Source organism: Salmo salar, chromosome 05 (assembly GCF_965601325.2).
Source record: "Salmo salar chromosome 05, fSalSal1, whole genome shotgun sequence".
Taxonomy (NCBI): domain Eukaryota; kingdom Metazoa; phylum Chordata; class Actinopteri; order Salmoniformes; family Salmonidae; genus Salmo; species Salmo salar.
The window spans coordinates 61,055,295-61,070,522 of record NC_138295.1 but is presented as its reverse complement, the minus strand read 5'-3'; the positions used below and the strand labels follow the sequence as shown (position 1 = coordinate 61,070,522).

General features: G+C 43.0%; 2 protein-coding genes across 5 annotated transcripts in view; one reads left to right on the top strand and one right to left on the bottom strand.

Annotated features, from left to right (window-relative positions):
• The window catches only part of LOC106605337 (tyrosine-protein phosphatase non-receptor type 23), a 30,353-nt gene extending 23,318 nt beyond the window's left edge, over nt 1-7,035 (bottom strand). The window contains exon 1 of the mRNA XM_014200837.3: nt 6,752-7,035. Coding sequence (XP_014056312.3) covers nt 6,752-6,835 — 84 coding nt within the window. The 5' untranslated portion in view covers nt 6,836-7,035. The remainder of the gene's footprint in view (nt 1-6,751) is intronic.
• A 227-nt stretch (nt 7,036-7,262) lies between these two features.
• Nucleotides 7,263-14,327, top strand: LOC106605340 (GA-binding protein subunit beta-2). 4 transcript variants are annotated; one of them, XM_014200844.3, is made up of 9 exons: nt 7,263-7,412; nt 8,269-8,379; nt 8,566-8,733; nt 8,935-9,132; nt 9,410-9,542; nt 11,266-11,346; nt 11,534-11,698; nt 12,510-12,628; nt 12,715-14,327. In XM_014200844.3, the coding sequence occupies exons 2-9, from the start codon at nt 8,272-8,274 to the stop codon at nt 13,180-13,182; spliced, it is 1,440 nt and encodes a 479-aa protein (XP_014056319.1). In that variant the 5' UTR covers nt 7,263-7,412; nt 8,269-8,271; the 3' UTR covers nt 13,183-14,327. The 4 variants fall into 4 exon arrangements, with proteins under 4 accessions (XP_014056319.1, XP_014056321.1, XP_014056323.1 ...); XM_014200846.3 differs by having other exon boundaries at nt 7,265-7,412; nt 8,938-9,132; XM_014200848.3 differs by having other exon boundaries at nt 7,265-7,412; nt 9,410-9,515.
• The last annotated feature ends 901 nt before the right edge of the window (nt 14,328-15,228 follow it).

The following is a 15,228-nucleotide window of genomic DNA, read 5'->3' as shown; positions in this document are numbered from 1 at the left end:
CAGCTTCTATCTCAAGGCCATCAGACTGTTAAACAGCCATCACTAACATTGAGTGGCTGCTGCCAACATACTGACTCAACTCAAGCCACTTTAATAATGGGAAAATTGATGTAATCAATTTATCACTTGCCACTTTATATTATTTATATTAGATAATGTTTACATAACCTACATTATTCATCTCATATGTATCTACTATACGCCATACCATCTACTGCATCTTGCCATCTTGATGTAATTAGATGTATCACTAGCCACTTTAAACAATGCCACTTTTTATATAATGTTGTCATAACCTACATTACTCATCTCATATGAATATACTGTACTCTATACCATCTACTGCATCTTGCCATCCTTATGTAATATATCACTAGCCACCTTAAACAATGCTGCTTCATATGTATATACTGTACTCCATACCATCTATTACATCTTGCCTATGCCGTTCGGCCATCACTCATTTATATATTTTTACGTACATATTCGTATTCATTCCTTTACACTTGTGTGTACAAGGTAGTTGTTGTGGAATTGGTAGATTACTTGTTAGATATTACTACTACATGGTCGGAACTACGGTGGGCCAGCACAGAAAAAAAATTTTATGAAATGTATGCATTCACTACTGTAAGTCGCTCTGGATAAGAGCGTCTGCTAAATGACTAAAATGTAAATGTAAATGTAACTAGAAGCACAAGCATTTCGCTACACTTGCATTAACACCTGCTAACTATGTGTATGTGACAAATACATTTGATTTGATTTGAACCTGCTCCACTACAGCCCCGTCGATGAGAATGGGGGTGTGCTCGGTCCTCCTCTTCCTGTAGTCCTCAATCATGTCCTTTATCTTGATCACGTTGAGGAAGAGGTTGTTGTCCTGGCACCACACGGCCAGGTCTCTGACCTCCTCCCTATAGGCGGTCTCATCGTTGTCGGTGATCAGGCCTACCACTGTTGTGTCATCGGCAAACCTCATGATGGTGTTGGAGTCGTGCCTGGCCGTGCAGTCATGAGTGAACAGGGAGTACAGCAGGGGACTGAGCACGCACCCCAGAGGGGCCCCCCGTGTTGAGGATCAGCGTGGCGGATGTGTTGTTACCTACCCTTAACACCTGGGGGCGGCCCATCAGGAAGTCCAGGATCCAGTTGCAGAGGGAGGTGTTTAGTCCCAGGGTCCTTAGCTTAGTGATGAGCTTTGAGGGCACTATGGTGTTGAACGCTGAGCTGCAGTCAATTAATAGCATTCTCACATAGGTGTTCCTTTTGTCCAGGTGTGAAAGGGCAGTGTGGAGTGCAATAGAGATTGCATCATCTGTGGATCATTTGGGGCGGTATGCAAATTGGAGTGGGTCTAGGGTTTCTGGGAGAATGGTGTTGATGTGAGCCATGACCGGCCTTTCAAAGCACTTCATGGCTACAGATGTGAGTGCTACGGGTTGGCAATCATTTAGGCAGGTTACCTTAGTGTTCTTGAGCACAGGGACTATGGTGGTCTGCTTGAAACATGTTGGTATTACAGATTATCAAAATAAAGAAAGTTGCACACTCCATGTATAAACTCCCAGCAATGTAATGGGTATTTACCAACATTTCGGCATCACTGTGCCTTGTGTATTACCTCACTGTGCCACTGTGTATTACAGACTTAGGCAGGGAGAGGTTGAAAATGTCAGTGAAGACACTTGCCAGTTGGTCAGCACATGCTCCGAGTGCATGTCCTGGTAATCCGTCTGGCACTTTGTCCCTGTTTAAAGGTCTTATTCACACCGGCTGCGGAGAGCGTGATCACACAGTCGTCCGGAACAGCTGATGCTCTCATGCATGCTTCAGTGTTACTTGCCTCGAAGTGAGCATAGAAGTAATTTAGCTTGTCTGGTAGGCTCGTGTACTGGGCAGCTCATAGCTGTGCTTCCCTTTGTAGTCTGTAATAGTTTGCAAGCCCTGCCACATCCGACGAGCGTCGGAGCCGACGGTGTAGTACGATTCAATCTTAGTCCTGTATTGACTCTTTGCCTCTTTGTTAGTTCGTCGGAGGGCATAGCGGGATTTCTTATAACCTTCTGGGTGTGAGTCCCGCTCCTTGAAAGCGGCAGCTCAACCCTTTAACTCAGTGCGGATGTTGCCTGTAATCCATGGCTTCTGGTTGGGGGCATGTAAGTGCGGTCACTGTGGGGACGACGTCATCAACACACTTATTGATGAAGCCAGTGACTGATGTGGTGTACTCCTCAATGCCATTGGAAGAATCCCAGAACATATTCCAGTCTGTGCTAGCAAAACAGTCCTGTAACTTAGCATCTGCTTCATCTGACCACTTTCTTATTGCCCGAGTCACTGGTGCTTCCTGTTTTAGGAAAGTATAGATAATAGAATAAACATGACCATTTAAGTTGAGATTCAATGGTGGGTGGACCGGAGGCCATCTTTGTGGTAGTAATTAGAAGTTCAAATTTGTATTCATTTCAATTGTGTACCCACTGTTCCAGATAAATTGCAGTGGTCTGAAGGGATAGGTCCATTCTATGAATTGTATTTCTATGATTCAAATGACACTCACCCTGTACTTAAGAGCATGTTGTGTCAACTGATGGCAGGCACAACACAAAAACCTCAGATGATGTAAAGTAGGGTCTAAGTTACAACATATGTGAATATGAAGAAAAAAATACCTGAGTTTAAGCATTTAGATAATTGACGTTAAAGGTTCAAATCTGTTTTTATATCTAGAAATTATGAAATAATTTGACAGCCCTGTTTGTAAGCTTTTAAATTATATCAAACTCAACAGTTTATATTTTCCAGTGATGAAGACAATGGGTAAACTTTGAGCAGTTTTATCTTTATCTTTTATGTTTTGGCATTCGGGTAAAAAAACAACAACTTTCTGACCACCTGGGCATGGGCAAACATGTATGGAAAGTTTGGTTTAAACCAAAAGGGATGCTGTCAAAAAGTGATTGAATTTAAAATGCATTTACCCTACTGTGTTTCTATTTGCATTGAGGTCAAAGGTGACCAACGCCATGATACATACACAGCAGTACTGTAGATAAATATTTTTGAAAAAAATACATGTTTAATAATCAATGATGTGTAGTTTTGGAAGGATGTCATCAATTTTGAGATTTTGTCAGACGGATTATTAAACACTTATTGAAATCTAGTTTGTGGTGGACAAAATATTAATAGTATTGACTTATGTACGCTACATGACCAAATGTACGTGGAAATCTGCTCGTCAAACATCTCATTCCAAAATCAAGGGCATTAATATGGAGTTGGTCCCCCCTTTGCTGCTGTAACAGCCTCCACTCTTCTGGGAAGGCTTTCCACTAGATGTTGGAACATTGCTGCGGGGACTTGCTTCCATTCAGCCACAAGAGCATTAGTTTGCTGACTTTGCTTACAGAGGCAGTTTGGAACTCGGTAGTGAGTGATGCAACTGAGGACAGATGATTTTACGCACTTCAGCGGTCCTGTTCTGTGAGCTTGTGTGGCCTAGCACCTCGCAACTGAGCCATTGTTGCTCTTTGACATTTTCCCTTCACAATAACAGCAATTACAGTTGACCAGGGCAGCTCTAGCAGGGGAGAAATTTGACAAAATGACTTGTTGGAAAGGTGGCATCCTATGACGGTGCTACGTTGAAAGTCACTGAGCTCTTCAGTAAAGCCATTCTATTGCCAATGTTTGTCTATGGAGATTGCATGGTGGTGTGCACGATTTTATACACCTGTTTGTGTCTGAAATAGTCAAATCCACTAATTTGAAGGGGTGTCCACATACTTTTGTATATATACAGTGCATTCGGAAAGTGTCAGACCCCTTAAATTTTTCCACATTTTATTACATTACAACCTTATTCTAAAATACAATAAAATAAAATAACACACTTTCCTCACCAATCTACACACAATACCCCACAATGACAAAGCGAAAACAGGTTTTTAGAATTTTTTGCAAATGTATAAAATAAAAACAGATACCTTATGTAAATAAGTATTCAAACCCTTTGCTATGAGACTTGAAATTGAGCTCAGGTGCATCCTGTTTCCATTGATCATCCTTCAGATGTTTCTACAACTTGATTGGAGTCCACCTGTGGTAAATTCAATTAATTGGACATGATTTGGAAAGGCACACACCTGTCTATATAAGGTCCCACAGTTGACAGTGCACTTTAGAGCAAAAACCAAGCCATGAGGTCGAAGGAATGGTAAGGAGAGCTCTGAGACAAGATTGTGTCGAGGCACAGATCTGGGGAAGGGTACCAAAACCTTTCTGCAGCCTTGAAGGTCCCCAAGAACACAGTTGTTTCCTTCATTCTTAAATGGAAGAAGTTTGAAACCACCGAGACTCTTCCTAATGCTGTCCGTCCGGCCAAACTGAGAAATCAGGGGAGAAGGGCCTTGGTCAGGGAGGTGACCAAGAACCCGATGGTCACTCTGACAGAGCTCTAGAGTTCCTCTGTGGAGATGGGAGAACCTTCCAGAAGGACAACCATCTCTGCAGCACTCCAACAATCTGGCCTTTATGGTAGAGTGGCCAGACAGAAGCCACTCCTCAGTAAAAGACACATGACAGCCCACTTGGAGTTTGCCAAAAGGCATCTAAAGGACTCTCAGACCATGAGAAACAAGGTTCTCTAGTTTGATGAAACCTAGACTGAACTTTTTGCCCTGAATGCCAAGCGTCACGTCTGGAGGAAACCTGGCACCGTCCTTACGGTTTAGCATGGTGGTTGCAGAATCATGCTGTGGGGATGTTTTTCAGTGGCAGGGACTGGGAGACTAGTCAGGATCGAGGGAAAGATGAACTGAGCAAAGTACAGAGAGATCCTTGATGAAAACCTGCTCCAGCATACAGCCAAGACAACGCAGGAGTGGCTTTGAGACAAGTTTCTGAATGTACTTGAGTGGCCCAGCCAGAACCCGGACTTGAACCCGATCAAACATCTCTGGAGAGACCTGAAAATACTTGTGCAGGGATGCTCCCCATCCAACCTGACAGAGCTTGAGAGGATCTGCAGAGAAGAATGGGAGAAACTCCCCAAATACATGTGTGCCAAGCTTGTAGTGTCATACCCAAAAAGACTCGAGGCTGTAATCGCTGCCAAAGGTTCTTCAACAAAGTACTGAGTAAAGGGTCTGAATACCTATGTAAATGTGATATTTCAGTTTTTTCATAAATTTGCAAAAATGTCAACCTGTTTTTGCTTTGTAATTTTGGGGTATTGTGTGTAGATTGAGTGAAAAAAAATATTTGCTCCATTTTAGAATAAGGCTGTAACTTAACAAAATGTGGAAAAAGTCAAAGGGTCTGAATACGTTCCGAATGCAGTGTACCTGCATCACATGTAATCTGCTAAATTTGAACCTGGATGACAAATACATGATCAAGCTGTCTTAACATTGAATCCCGAATCTTATCAACATTCCCTTGTCATGGTTGTCTATGACCCTTTTGGCTGGACTGGGAGTAGTTGGCCTCCAAATGGCTCTGGAGCAATCCCATCATGCCCTGCTGTGGTAAATATTCTCTGGTCAGTGATGAGCCTCTCTAATAAGCAGCTACTTATAGTCAGACTCACTGGAGCCACAGTCTGGAGGTAAACAAGACCATTATTTGTCCTTATTACAAGCCACACACACCTCCAACATAATATCCGTCTTAAACAAAATATATTTATGTCAGCCGTAGCCAAATAAATCACACGGTTGTCTATATGTATTGTGCTTCAACAGGACAGAGATTGTCCTGTTACAAAACTCCAGCTGCACTGCTAGCCTAAACAAAGAAACTCTATTATTCTCTCTCCATTCCTCTCCCAGCTCTCTTTCTCCTCCTTTCCATTACTTTTACATGGACTGTTAGCCTTCATTTCCTTTCCAGATAAACAATCTGTCACTGCTATAATAAAAATCGTAACCTTCATTGAATGTCATTGACAAACGTTGCTAGAAAATTGATCTGGGACTAAGGCAGCAAAAAAGAAGAACCAGACAGGGCAAAGGTCCTCTAGTAATATCTGGAGCATGAGGAGGAAGAAACGAGATTGGATAGTAAGGCATAAGATGTAATTGTAGTGGGTGTGTGGGAGAATTTCCTCAGACATATGTTATGATGATTATGGCAGAGTTTTCCCTGGCCGGATCACATGACCAGAAAAAAAATCCTGGCTCTACTATGACCCTTAACCTAACGTTACTCTGCTGTTCTCTAATTTTAACTCATTCCAGCACTAATTTCTGAATGTCTTGGCTATTTTTGACCATGTTTTTTCCCCCTTAATGACCACTGACAGAGGTGTGAACATACAGGATTCCAACCTGTCAGACTTCTACATCAAAGCAAACTAATCCAGGGTGCATGTGACAATGACATCATTATTTTATAGACTAACTAGCTAGACTCAGGCCTGCACAGAAACCAAGACAGCTAGTTCGTTAGCTACTATAGCTTATTTATTTGTGGTGACTGGGGTATCTGACACATTAACTACATGTTGACATCAATTGCTAACTAATTATCAACTTAGCTAGCTAACTGTAAACAAAGGCGATTGTCATGGCTGACACAGCTAACCAGATACGAGCTAGTTAACTACCTTTACTTGATTCGTCAGGCTAATAACTGTCTAGATGTGCTCGATACTTATGATTATCTTCCGTAATCCTTGTCTGCTTGACTTCCAATCTCAACCGCCCGGCAGTGCCCTGTTGCTCCACTCCCCTACCCATCTCACCTGCCTCACCGACGGGCTGAACTCGAACTCCCCTGCCTCTTTCAAATCCAGCCAGATCATTGGCATACGGGGGACCGCCTCCATCGCGGCCAGCGACTGCACCGAGCCTGAGTTCAAGTGACTTCAATTTAAATATCACTTCAGCAGTTTTTAATTCAGTGGATTTCTAACTATATATTGTTTTTTATAATCCCAAAACAACTGTGTCATGTCTCCATTTACACTTCAACAGGAAACGATGGACACTAAGGGACGTGACGCCAGAAGGAACATTCCAGTGCGCAAATGTTTATGGGAGATGTAGTTCACTATATTAGATCAGACTAGTTGTTTCACTAGATGGTTTGAATTTGAAACATCTAGCTATATTCAGTGTCTTTAGTTAGACAATAACTACATGACATAATAGTATATCTTATGTAAAGTGATACTAATGTATTGTATCATCATGTTTGAGCGTGGGAACATTTGTGGAACATTTTTTCTGCACACTATATACTATTACCACTTCCGGTGTGCCTGGCCGCCATATTTGATTCTGCAAAAAATATAAATATTATGATATTTGTTTAGCTGTCTAGCAAAGTTACGAAAGTGTAATAAACACACATTCGGCGGCAGAAATTAGAAGAGTTGCACGTTTAGCGAACGACTATCTAAGGTAAGCAACACTTGAAAATCGAATCCATAGTTAGCTGTAGCTAAATAACAAACCGTGTAAAAAAGCTCTGCAACTTAGCTAGTTATCTAACGTTAAGCTAACGAGCTAGCTACTTGTAAAACTAAGTGATTGACATTGTTAGCTATCTAGCTAGCTATCTTGCAATGTAGCTAAATACCCCAAACGCCAACGCGAAATACTATTAAGATGTTATTGATTATGTGTCGGGGATATGCTCCTTTTGAAGTCTTGTGAAAGTCAAAGCCATCTTCAGTTCTGAATGCTAGTAACTAGCTAGCTAGCAATAATAGTGCGGATGTGGAAGTAGCCAGATTCGGTGTCCACTTCTTTGACATCCGTAGTTTCATATTCGACTTCCACCGGAACATAACACCAACCAAGTATCAAAGCATGTAGTGTTGATTATTACTTTATTCGATGTATTACTAGCTAACGAGAAAAGTTCAAGCCCAGATAAATGAACTGTGCGATCATTCAGTCAGTGTTTCTTCAGCTAGCCTGTGACTTGACACTGTATTTTAGTAAAATAAATAATTTCACTTTTGCCAAGTTGGTTCTTATTGCTGCCACAATTGCACATGGGTTCTGACTACGATTGCTTCACATTTACAAAAACGGAATATTTCCTAGTACTGCAATTTTTCCTTCAATACAACCATCAACATTACACCAATAAAACATATTGATGCAACATGTTTCACAGAGCATAAACAATACTATTTTGGCAGCAAAAAAACATTCTCTAGACTTTTTAGCAATGCCTGGCTTATATTCACTCAAGAGGTTTGTCTTATTGCTTTGACACTTACGCAAAAGCACTCTTTCTGTCTCCCAGTAGATGTCACTGGTTGACCTGGGGAAGCGGCTGCTGGAGGCTGCGCGGGCAGGGCTGGATGATGATGTCAGGACCCTCATGGTCAATGGAGCTCCCTTCACCACTGATTGGGTAAGGTTCTCACTGTAGGGATACTCACATCCACTCACCTCATGTAGCCTAACACAGAGATATTGTTCCTCAGATCTCTTGCGGTACATCACAAATCTACCTATGTTGCCGTGCTGGCTTCTTTCACACAATCCAGACACAGTGTTGTAGGGACTGGGTCCTCATAAACCAAACTGTGTGTTCTAGCTGGGGACATCCCCGCTCCATCTAGCGGCTCAGTACGGACACCACTCCACTGCTGAGGTGCTTCTTCGAGCAGGCGTTAGCAGGGATGCCCGGACCAAAGTGGACAGGACCCCACTCCACATGGCGGCCACGGAGGGCCACTCCAATATAGTGGAGCTGCTAGTCAGTGTAAGGGCAACCAAATGTAAAGCTGACCGTATTCAGCTGTTTATATGAAAAACATAACAGTTCTATTTTTAATAAAGTGACTAAAAAACAAATGTTATTTTATTCATGTTGAATGTTCAACACCCTCATTTTGGAATCTAGGCTACCCGTCTCACTTTCCTATCTATTTTCCACCACTGGGGGGCGTGCTGTACTCCCTAGCAGAGTGGAGCTGACATCAACGCTAAGGACATGCTGAAGATGACAGCCCTGCACTGGGCGGCCCAGCACGGTCACAGAGATGTGGCAGAGTTGCTGCTCAAATATGGAGCAGACGTCCACTCCCTCAGCAAGTTTGACAAGACGCCCTTTGACATCGCCATGGACACCAGCAATACTGAGCTCATGATACTGTTACAGGTGAAGGGACTGTGTGTGTGTGTGTGTGTGTGTGTGTTTTGTATTTATATGGCTCTGATGTTCATTTGTTTTCACGAAAATGCCCTTATGTCTGTATAAGAAGGGAGGTGAACACGAGGGAAAATCATCTAAACACATGCAAGTATGTGTTCTTATCGCTGGTTTATGTAACACGTGTTGAGACCCTGAAGGTTGAACTGTTTCCCAGTATGTGGGAGGAACTGTGTCTGTTCTTGTTAGATAACATCTTCAAGGTGTGTTTTGTGTATGTACACAGGATGGCATGCAAAACCAAGTGAACATGAACCCAGAGCCCCAGTTCATCATCTCCTCTGCTGGGGTCGTGAACCTCTCTGACCTCGTCAACACCACCGCCAAGTCAGGTATGGGCAACTGGAGCACAGGTTACAGTAAGTTAGGTACAACTTTAAGTAGAGGTATAGCAAATATAACTCACTGACATTTATACACTGCTCAAAAAAATAAAGGGAACACTTAAACAACACAATGTAACTCCAAGTCAATCACACTTCTGTGAAATCAAACTGTCCACTTAGGAAGCAACACTGATTGACAATAAATTTCACATGCTGTTGTGCAAATGGATTAGACAACAGGTGGAAATTATAGGCAATTAGCAAGACACCCCCAATAAAGGAGTGGTTCTGCAGGTGGTGACCACAGACCACTTCTCAGTTCCTATGCTTCCTGGCTGATGTTTTGGTCACTTTTGAATGCTGGCGGTGCTTTCACTCTAGTGGTAGCATGAGACGGAGTCTACAACCCACACAAGTGGCTCAGGTAGTGCAGCTCATCCAGGATGGCACATCAATGCGAGCTGTGGCAAGAAGGTTTGCTGTGTCTGTCAGCGTAGTGTCCAGAGCATGGAGGCGCTACCAGGAGACAGGCCAGTACATCAGGAGACGTGGAGGAGGCCGTAGGAGGGCAACAACCCAGCAGCAGGACCGCTACCTCCGCCTTTGTGCAAGGAGGAGCAGGAAGAGCACTGCCAGAGCCCTGCAAAATGACCTCCAGCAGGCCACAAATGTGCATGTGTCTGCTCAAACGGTCAAGAAACAGACTCCATGAGGGCCCGACGTCCACAGGTGGGGGTTGTGCTTACAGCCCAACACCGTGCAGGACGTTTGGCATTTACCAGAGAACACCAAGATTGGCAAATTCGCCACTGGCGCCCTGTTCTCTTCACAGATGAAAGCAGGTTCACACTGAGCACGTGACAGACGTGACAGAGTCTGGAGACGCCGTGGAGAACATTCTGCTGCCTGCAACATCCTCCAACATGACCGGTTTGGCGGTGGGTCAGTCATGGTGTGGGGTGGCATTTCTTTGGAGGGCCGCACAGCCCTCCATGTGCTCGCCAGAGGTAGCCTGACTGCCATTAGGTACCGAGATGAGATCCTCAGCCCCTTTGTGAGACCATATGCTGGTGTGGTTGGCCCTGGGTTCCTCCTAATGCAAGACAATGCTAGACCTCATGTGGCTGGAGTGTGTCAGCAGTTCCTGCAAGAGGAAGGCATTGATGCTATGGACTGGCCCGCACGTTCCCCAGACCTGAATCCAATTGAGCACATCTGGAACATCATGTCTCGCTCCAACGCCACGTTGCACCACAGACTGTCCAGGAGTTGGCGAATGCTTTAGTCCAGATCTGGGAGGAGATCCCTCAGGAGACCATCCGCCACCTCATCAGGAGCATGCCCAGGCGTTGTAGGGAGGTCATACAGGCACGTGGAGGCCACACACACTACTGAGCCTCATTTTGACTTGTTTTAAGGACATTACATCAAAGTTGGATCAGCCTGTAGTGTGGTTTTCCACTTAAACTTTGAGTGTGACTCCAAATCCAGACCTCCGTGGGTTGATAAATTTGGATTTCCATTGATTATTTTTGTGTGATTTTGTTGTCAGCACATTCGACTATGTAAAGAAAAAAGTATTTAATAAGATTATTTCATTCATTCAGATCTAGGATGTGTTATTTTAGTGTTCCCTTTATTTTTTTGAGCAGTGTATTTGATATAAATGGGGAACCTTAGTTACCACCTGACCTCACCCAAGACACTTCTAAATGTGATGACTTGATTGAGGTTTTGCATTGTCTTATTATTCCAGGAGAATCTGTCTCTACCACCTCAGTCCTGGCAACACTGGCAGCCCTGGCAGAAGCCTCCGGTCCCATGGGTAACAATGCAGGTAAGTGATGTCTATGCATAACCATGAGGATAACACTACAAATTACTCTGAGCTGCTCATGTTACAATTAATAGTACTTCGATCTATATCATTCTATAAAATTATGATAACTCTCTGTGCGTTAGGGCTAACACGATCTGTATTATATTTCTTAGACTGCAATGGTAAGTAACTATCTTTCCCACAGGCAAATCTGAGGATGCGATCGCTGCAGATTCTGTGGACTCGGCCATTCAGCATGTAGTGGGCGATGGAGGTCAGAGGGTCATCACCATAGTGACGGACCAACACGGCAACCTGCAGCCAGCAGGACTTGGACAGCAGTTCTTTGTCACTATGCAGGGGCAGCAAAGTAAGTAGGAAACCACAGCCATATATAGCCATTTATACACTCAGTGGCCAGTTTATTAGGCACACCACCCATTCACAAATGGTTCGCTCCTACAGACAGTGAGCCACGTGGCCGTGGCTTGCTATAAAAGCAGATAGACAGGCATCAGGGCATTCAGTTACTGTATGATTGACTGTTAGAATGGGCAAAATGAGTGACCTATGCTACTTTGAGCATGGTATGATTGTCGGTGCCAGGCTCACCGGTTCCAGTATTTCAGAAATGGCATTTCCTGGGCTTTTCACGCACGACAGTATCTAGGGTTTACAGAGAATAGTGCGACAAACAAAAAAACATCCAGTCAGTGGCAGTCCTGTGGGCAAAAAACTTGTTGATGAGAGAGGTCGAAGGAGAATGGCAAGAATCATGCAAGCTAACAGGCAGGCCTCAAACAGGCAAATAACGGCACAGTACAACAATGGTGTGCAGAACGGCATCTCGGAACGCACAAATTGTCGATCCTTGTTACGGATGGGCTATTGCAGCAGACGACCACACCAGGTTCCACTCCTATCAGATAAAAACAAGAAAAGGCCTCTTGATAGGTCCCTTGATACCAATTGAGCAACATTTGAATGCTACAACTTATAGAATCCGTGCCCTGAATAATTCAGACTGTTCTGGATGCAAAGGGGTGTCCGACCCGGTACTTGATGGGTGTACCCAATAAACTGGCCACTGAGTGTATATTTTAGTTTACATTGTGCTCATGTCAGCCTTTTTCAAGACATTACAATGAATGCATTCATGAGTTTGTGTTTTGTTTCTGTAGTGGTGGCTGTCCCGGCTGGTCAGATCACAGAGGAGGTGGTGGAACAGGAGCCTTATCCCTCTCCGGCACGCAAGAGGAGAATAGAGCCTGCAGCCATCCTAACCAGACCCAAAGAAAAGGTCAGCAATGGTCCCCATGTTTGTTGCTTGGCATAATATTCTGAAATCGTTTCTCTCTTCTTACTGTATGTGCCCAATGTTCTCAGAAAGCGAAGTCAGGGGACAGCAGTCGGGAGCAGCTCCAGAAGCAGTTGCAGGAGGCCAACCGGAAGGCCCAGGAGTACCGCACACAGCTCCTACAGAAGGAGCAGGAAGCTGAGCAGTACCGCCTCCGACTAGAGGAGGCCATTGAGCAACAACAGAGCAACAATACCAGCATTGCTACTGGTTCTATCAGCACAGGTGTCCAGGAGGTAGAGGAGGAGGTGGTCCAAATAGAAAAACAATGTGAGACAGAGGAGAGAGTTGTAGAGGAAGACAAAGTGGAAGGGGAGGAGGACATCCCATTTCCGGAAGACACCATTCTGGTTAAAGTGGAGGAGGAGCTGGATTCAGGGGAGGGTGAACAGATAACGGTGGATGAGACCGAGGAAACGGAGAAGGCTTCAACTAAGGTCACAACAACCCCCAAACGGGGGAGAGGGAGGGGACGAGGACGTGGAAGGAGGCGGTAGTCAAGTCTCCCTCTGTTCTCTTGGTGTTCTCTCATGATATGTCTTGTTTTATGCTTTTATATTAATATTAACGGTTATTACTTGTTTGTTATTAGAGAACAATAACGTTGTACTTGTATTTGTAACTAGGTTTTAAGATTATTTTATTTACTTGCAATACTTTTGATGAAGAAGCCATTGGCGAGCACTTGTAAGCTAACGCTGAGCCATATGTGGGAGGAGTTAAGGATGCAGATGGCTCCACAGTGTACAAACTATTCTGTGAATTTAGAGAAAGTAAGAAAAGGCATGTTTGCATAGGAGTGTAAATACTGCAATGTGGGTTTGATTGCACTGTGCATTAATTCTCCTAAGAATAAGGTTTGCAACACATTCGAAATAGGATATTCAATCCACAGCATTTCTGGTTCCTGTCATCAGCGTCATGTTTAAAATGGTAGAATCAAGTTAGCTCAAGTGTATAGTACTAACTGAGCAAATGTATCTGATTCTTCCGAAAAGGTTGTCCAAGGCTGGCTAAGTTGTAGTTATTTGCGTACCTCAATGTGTGAGTGTTTGGGCATGCGTGGGTGAGGTCGAGGTGTGGGATATCGGTGTTTCTTTGCTAGTCGGCCAGCTTTCTTAAATCTCAGTCTTAAATATCCTCTTCTAGTACTATTTTAGTTGCAGACCACTCAGACACTAAAATTACTGTAGGTTTTCATTTTTTGTTCCAAGTAATGTTAGATTTTAGAGTTAATGTGTAAGTTAATGTTATTCTTAAGCTCTTATTTTTGTTCCTTTTGTAATTTTAAAGCATTACACTCTGTATAGACCAGCGTCTGTCAATAGACATTGATCTGTCATCGCAGTCCAGTTTAAACTAATACTCTCAGAAAAATATTGTTTACATATGCTCTCTTTGATGGCTAGTTAGTTTTGCACTATGTCCTTCTATGTGTTTTTATAATGTTCATAAAGAAACACTATTAGTGGTTATCTTCCATTTGGTTAGGATAAAAAAAAATAAAAAAAAACATTTTGCTACAAAATAATGTTAGTGAGTCAATATGGGAAAATGTTGAATTGTTTTTTTATGTGGAATACCCCTTTTCTTAACAAATTTATTTTTAGAATTCAATAAATAAGCACTTATTGTTATTCTATCCATGCATGTTACTTGTCCTTTTTGATTATTTATTATATGACTATTGCTCATCGACAAACAATGCATCTACATACACTGAGTGTACAAAACATTAGGAACACTTGCTCTTTCCATGACAGACTGACCAGGTGAACCCAGGTGAAAGCTATGATCCCTTATTGATGCCACTTCTTAAATCCACTTCAATCAGTGTAGATAAACGGGAGGAAACAGGTTAAATAATGTTTTTTATGCCTTGAGACATGGATTGTGTATGTGTCCCATTCAGAGGGTGAATGGTCAAGACAAAATATTTAAGTGCCTTTGAACGGGGCATGGTAGTAGGTTTCCCATGTGTATCAAGAATGGCCCACCACCCAAAGGACATCCAGCCAACTTGACAAAAATGTAGGAAATATTGTGGTCAACATGGGCCAGCATCCCTGTGGAACGCTTTTGACACCTTGTACAGTCCATGCCCCAATAGGGGGTTGCAACGCAATATTAAGGTGTTCCTAATGTTTTGTACACTCCGTGTATACCTGCAGGCATATAAAACAATCCAAATCTTATGTTTTGAATTAGCCCTGACTGACTAGTTTTAATGAATTTTTTGGTTGTATAAGGTTCACCATATAGCTTCTGTAAGTAATTATTACAATGGAGCATTTCTTTTTTGCCTCGTTGAGCCTGAGAGGTTTTTTTTAATTTCATATTTTCTCTTGAGGACTGCTGATTAAGTTCATCTAACTTTACTTCTATTTATAGCATTAATTTCACAATGATGTCCCTGGTGACCAATCAGGAAAATTACAAGCAATTTTTTTTAAGTGCTTAGCTGTACATGTACAGTGTCTCTTCTGTTCTTTATACAGCTGTGATGGTTTCAGCAATGTACCATAGTACATCGGTGTCTCTAT

Bases quoted from the DNA above. Each gene is read 5' to 3' on its own strand.
- LOC106605340 (XM_014200844.3), top strand. From the start codon at position 8,272: ATGTCACTGGTTGACCTGGGGAAGCGGCTGCTGGAGGCTGCGCGGGCA. The intron at 8,734-8,934 runs GTAAGGGCAACC...TGTACTCCCTAG, and splicing joins TAGTGGAGCTGCTAGTCAGT to CAGAGTGGAGCTGACATCAA. The intron at 9,543-11,265 runs GTAAGTTAGGTA...TTATTATTCCAG, and splicing joins CAACTGGAGCACAGGTTACA to GAGAATCTGTCTCTACCACC.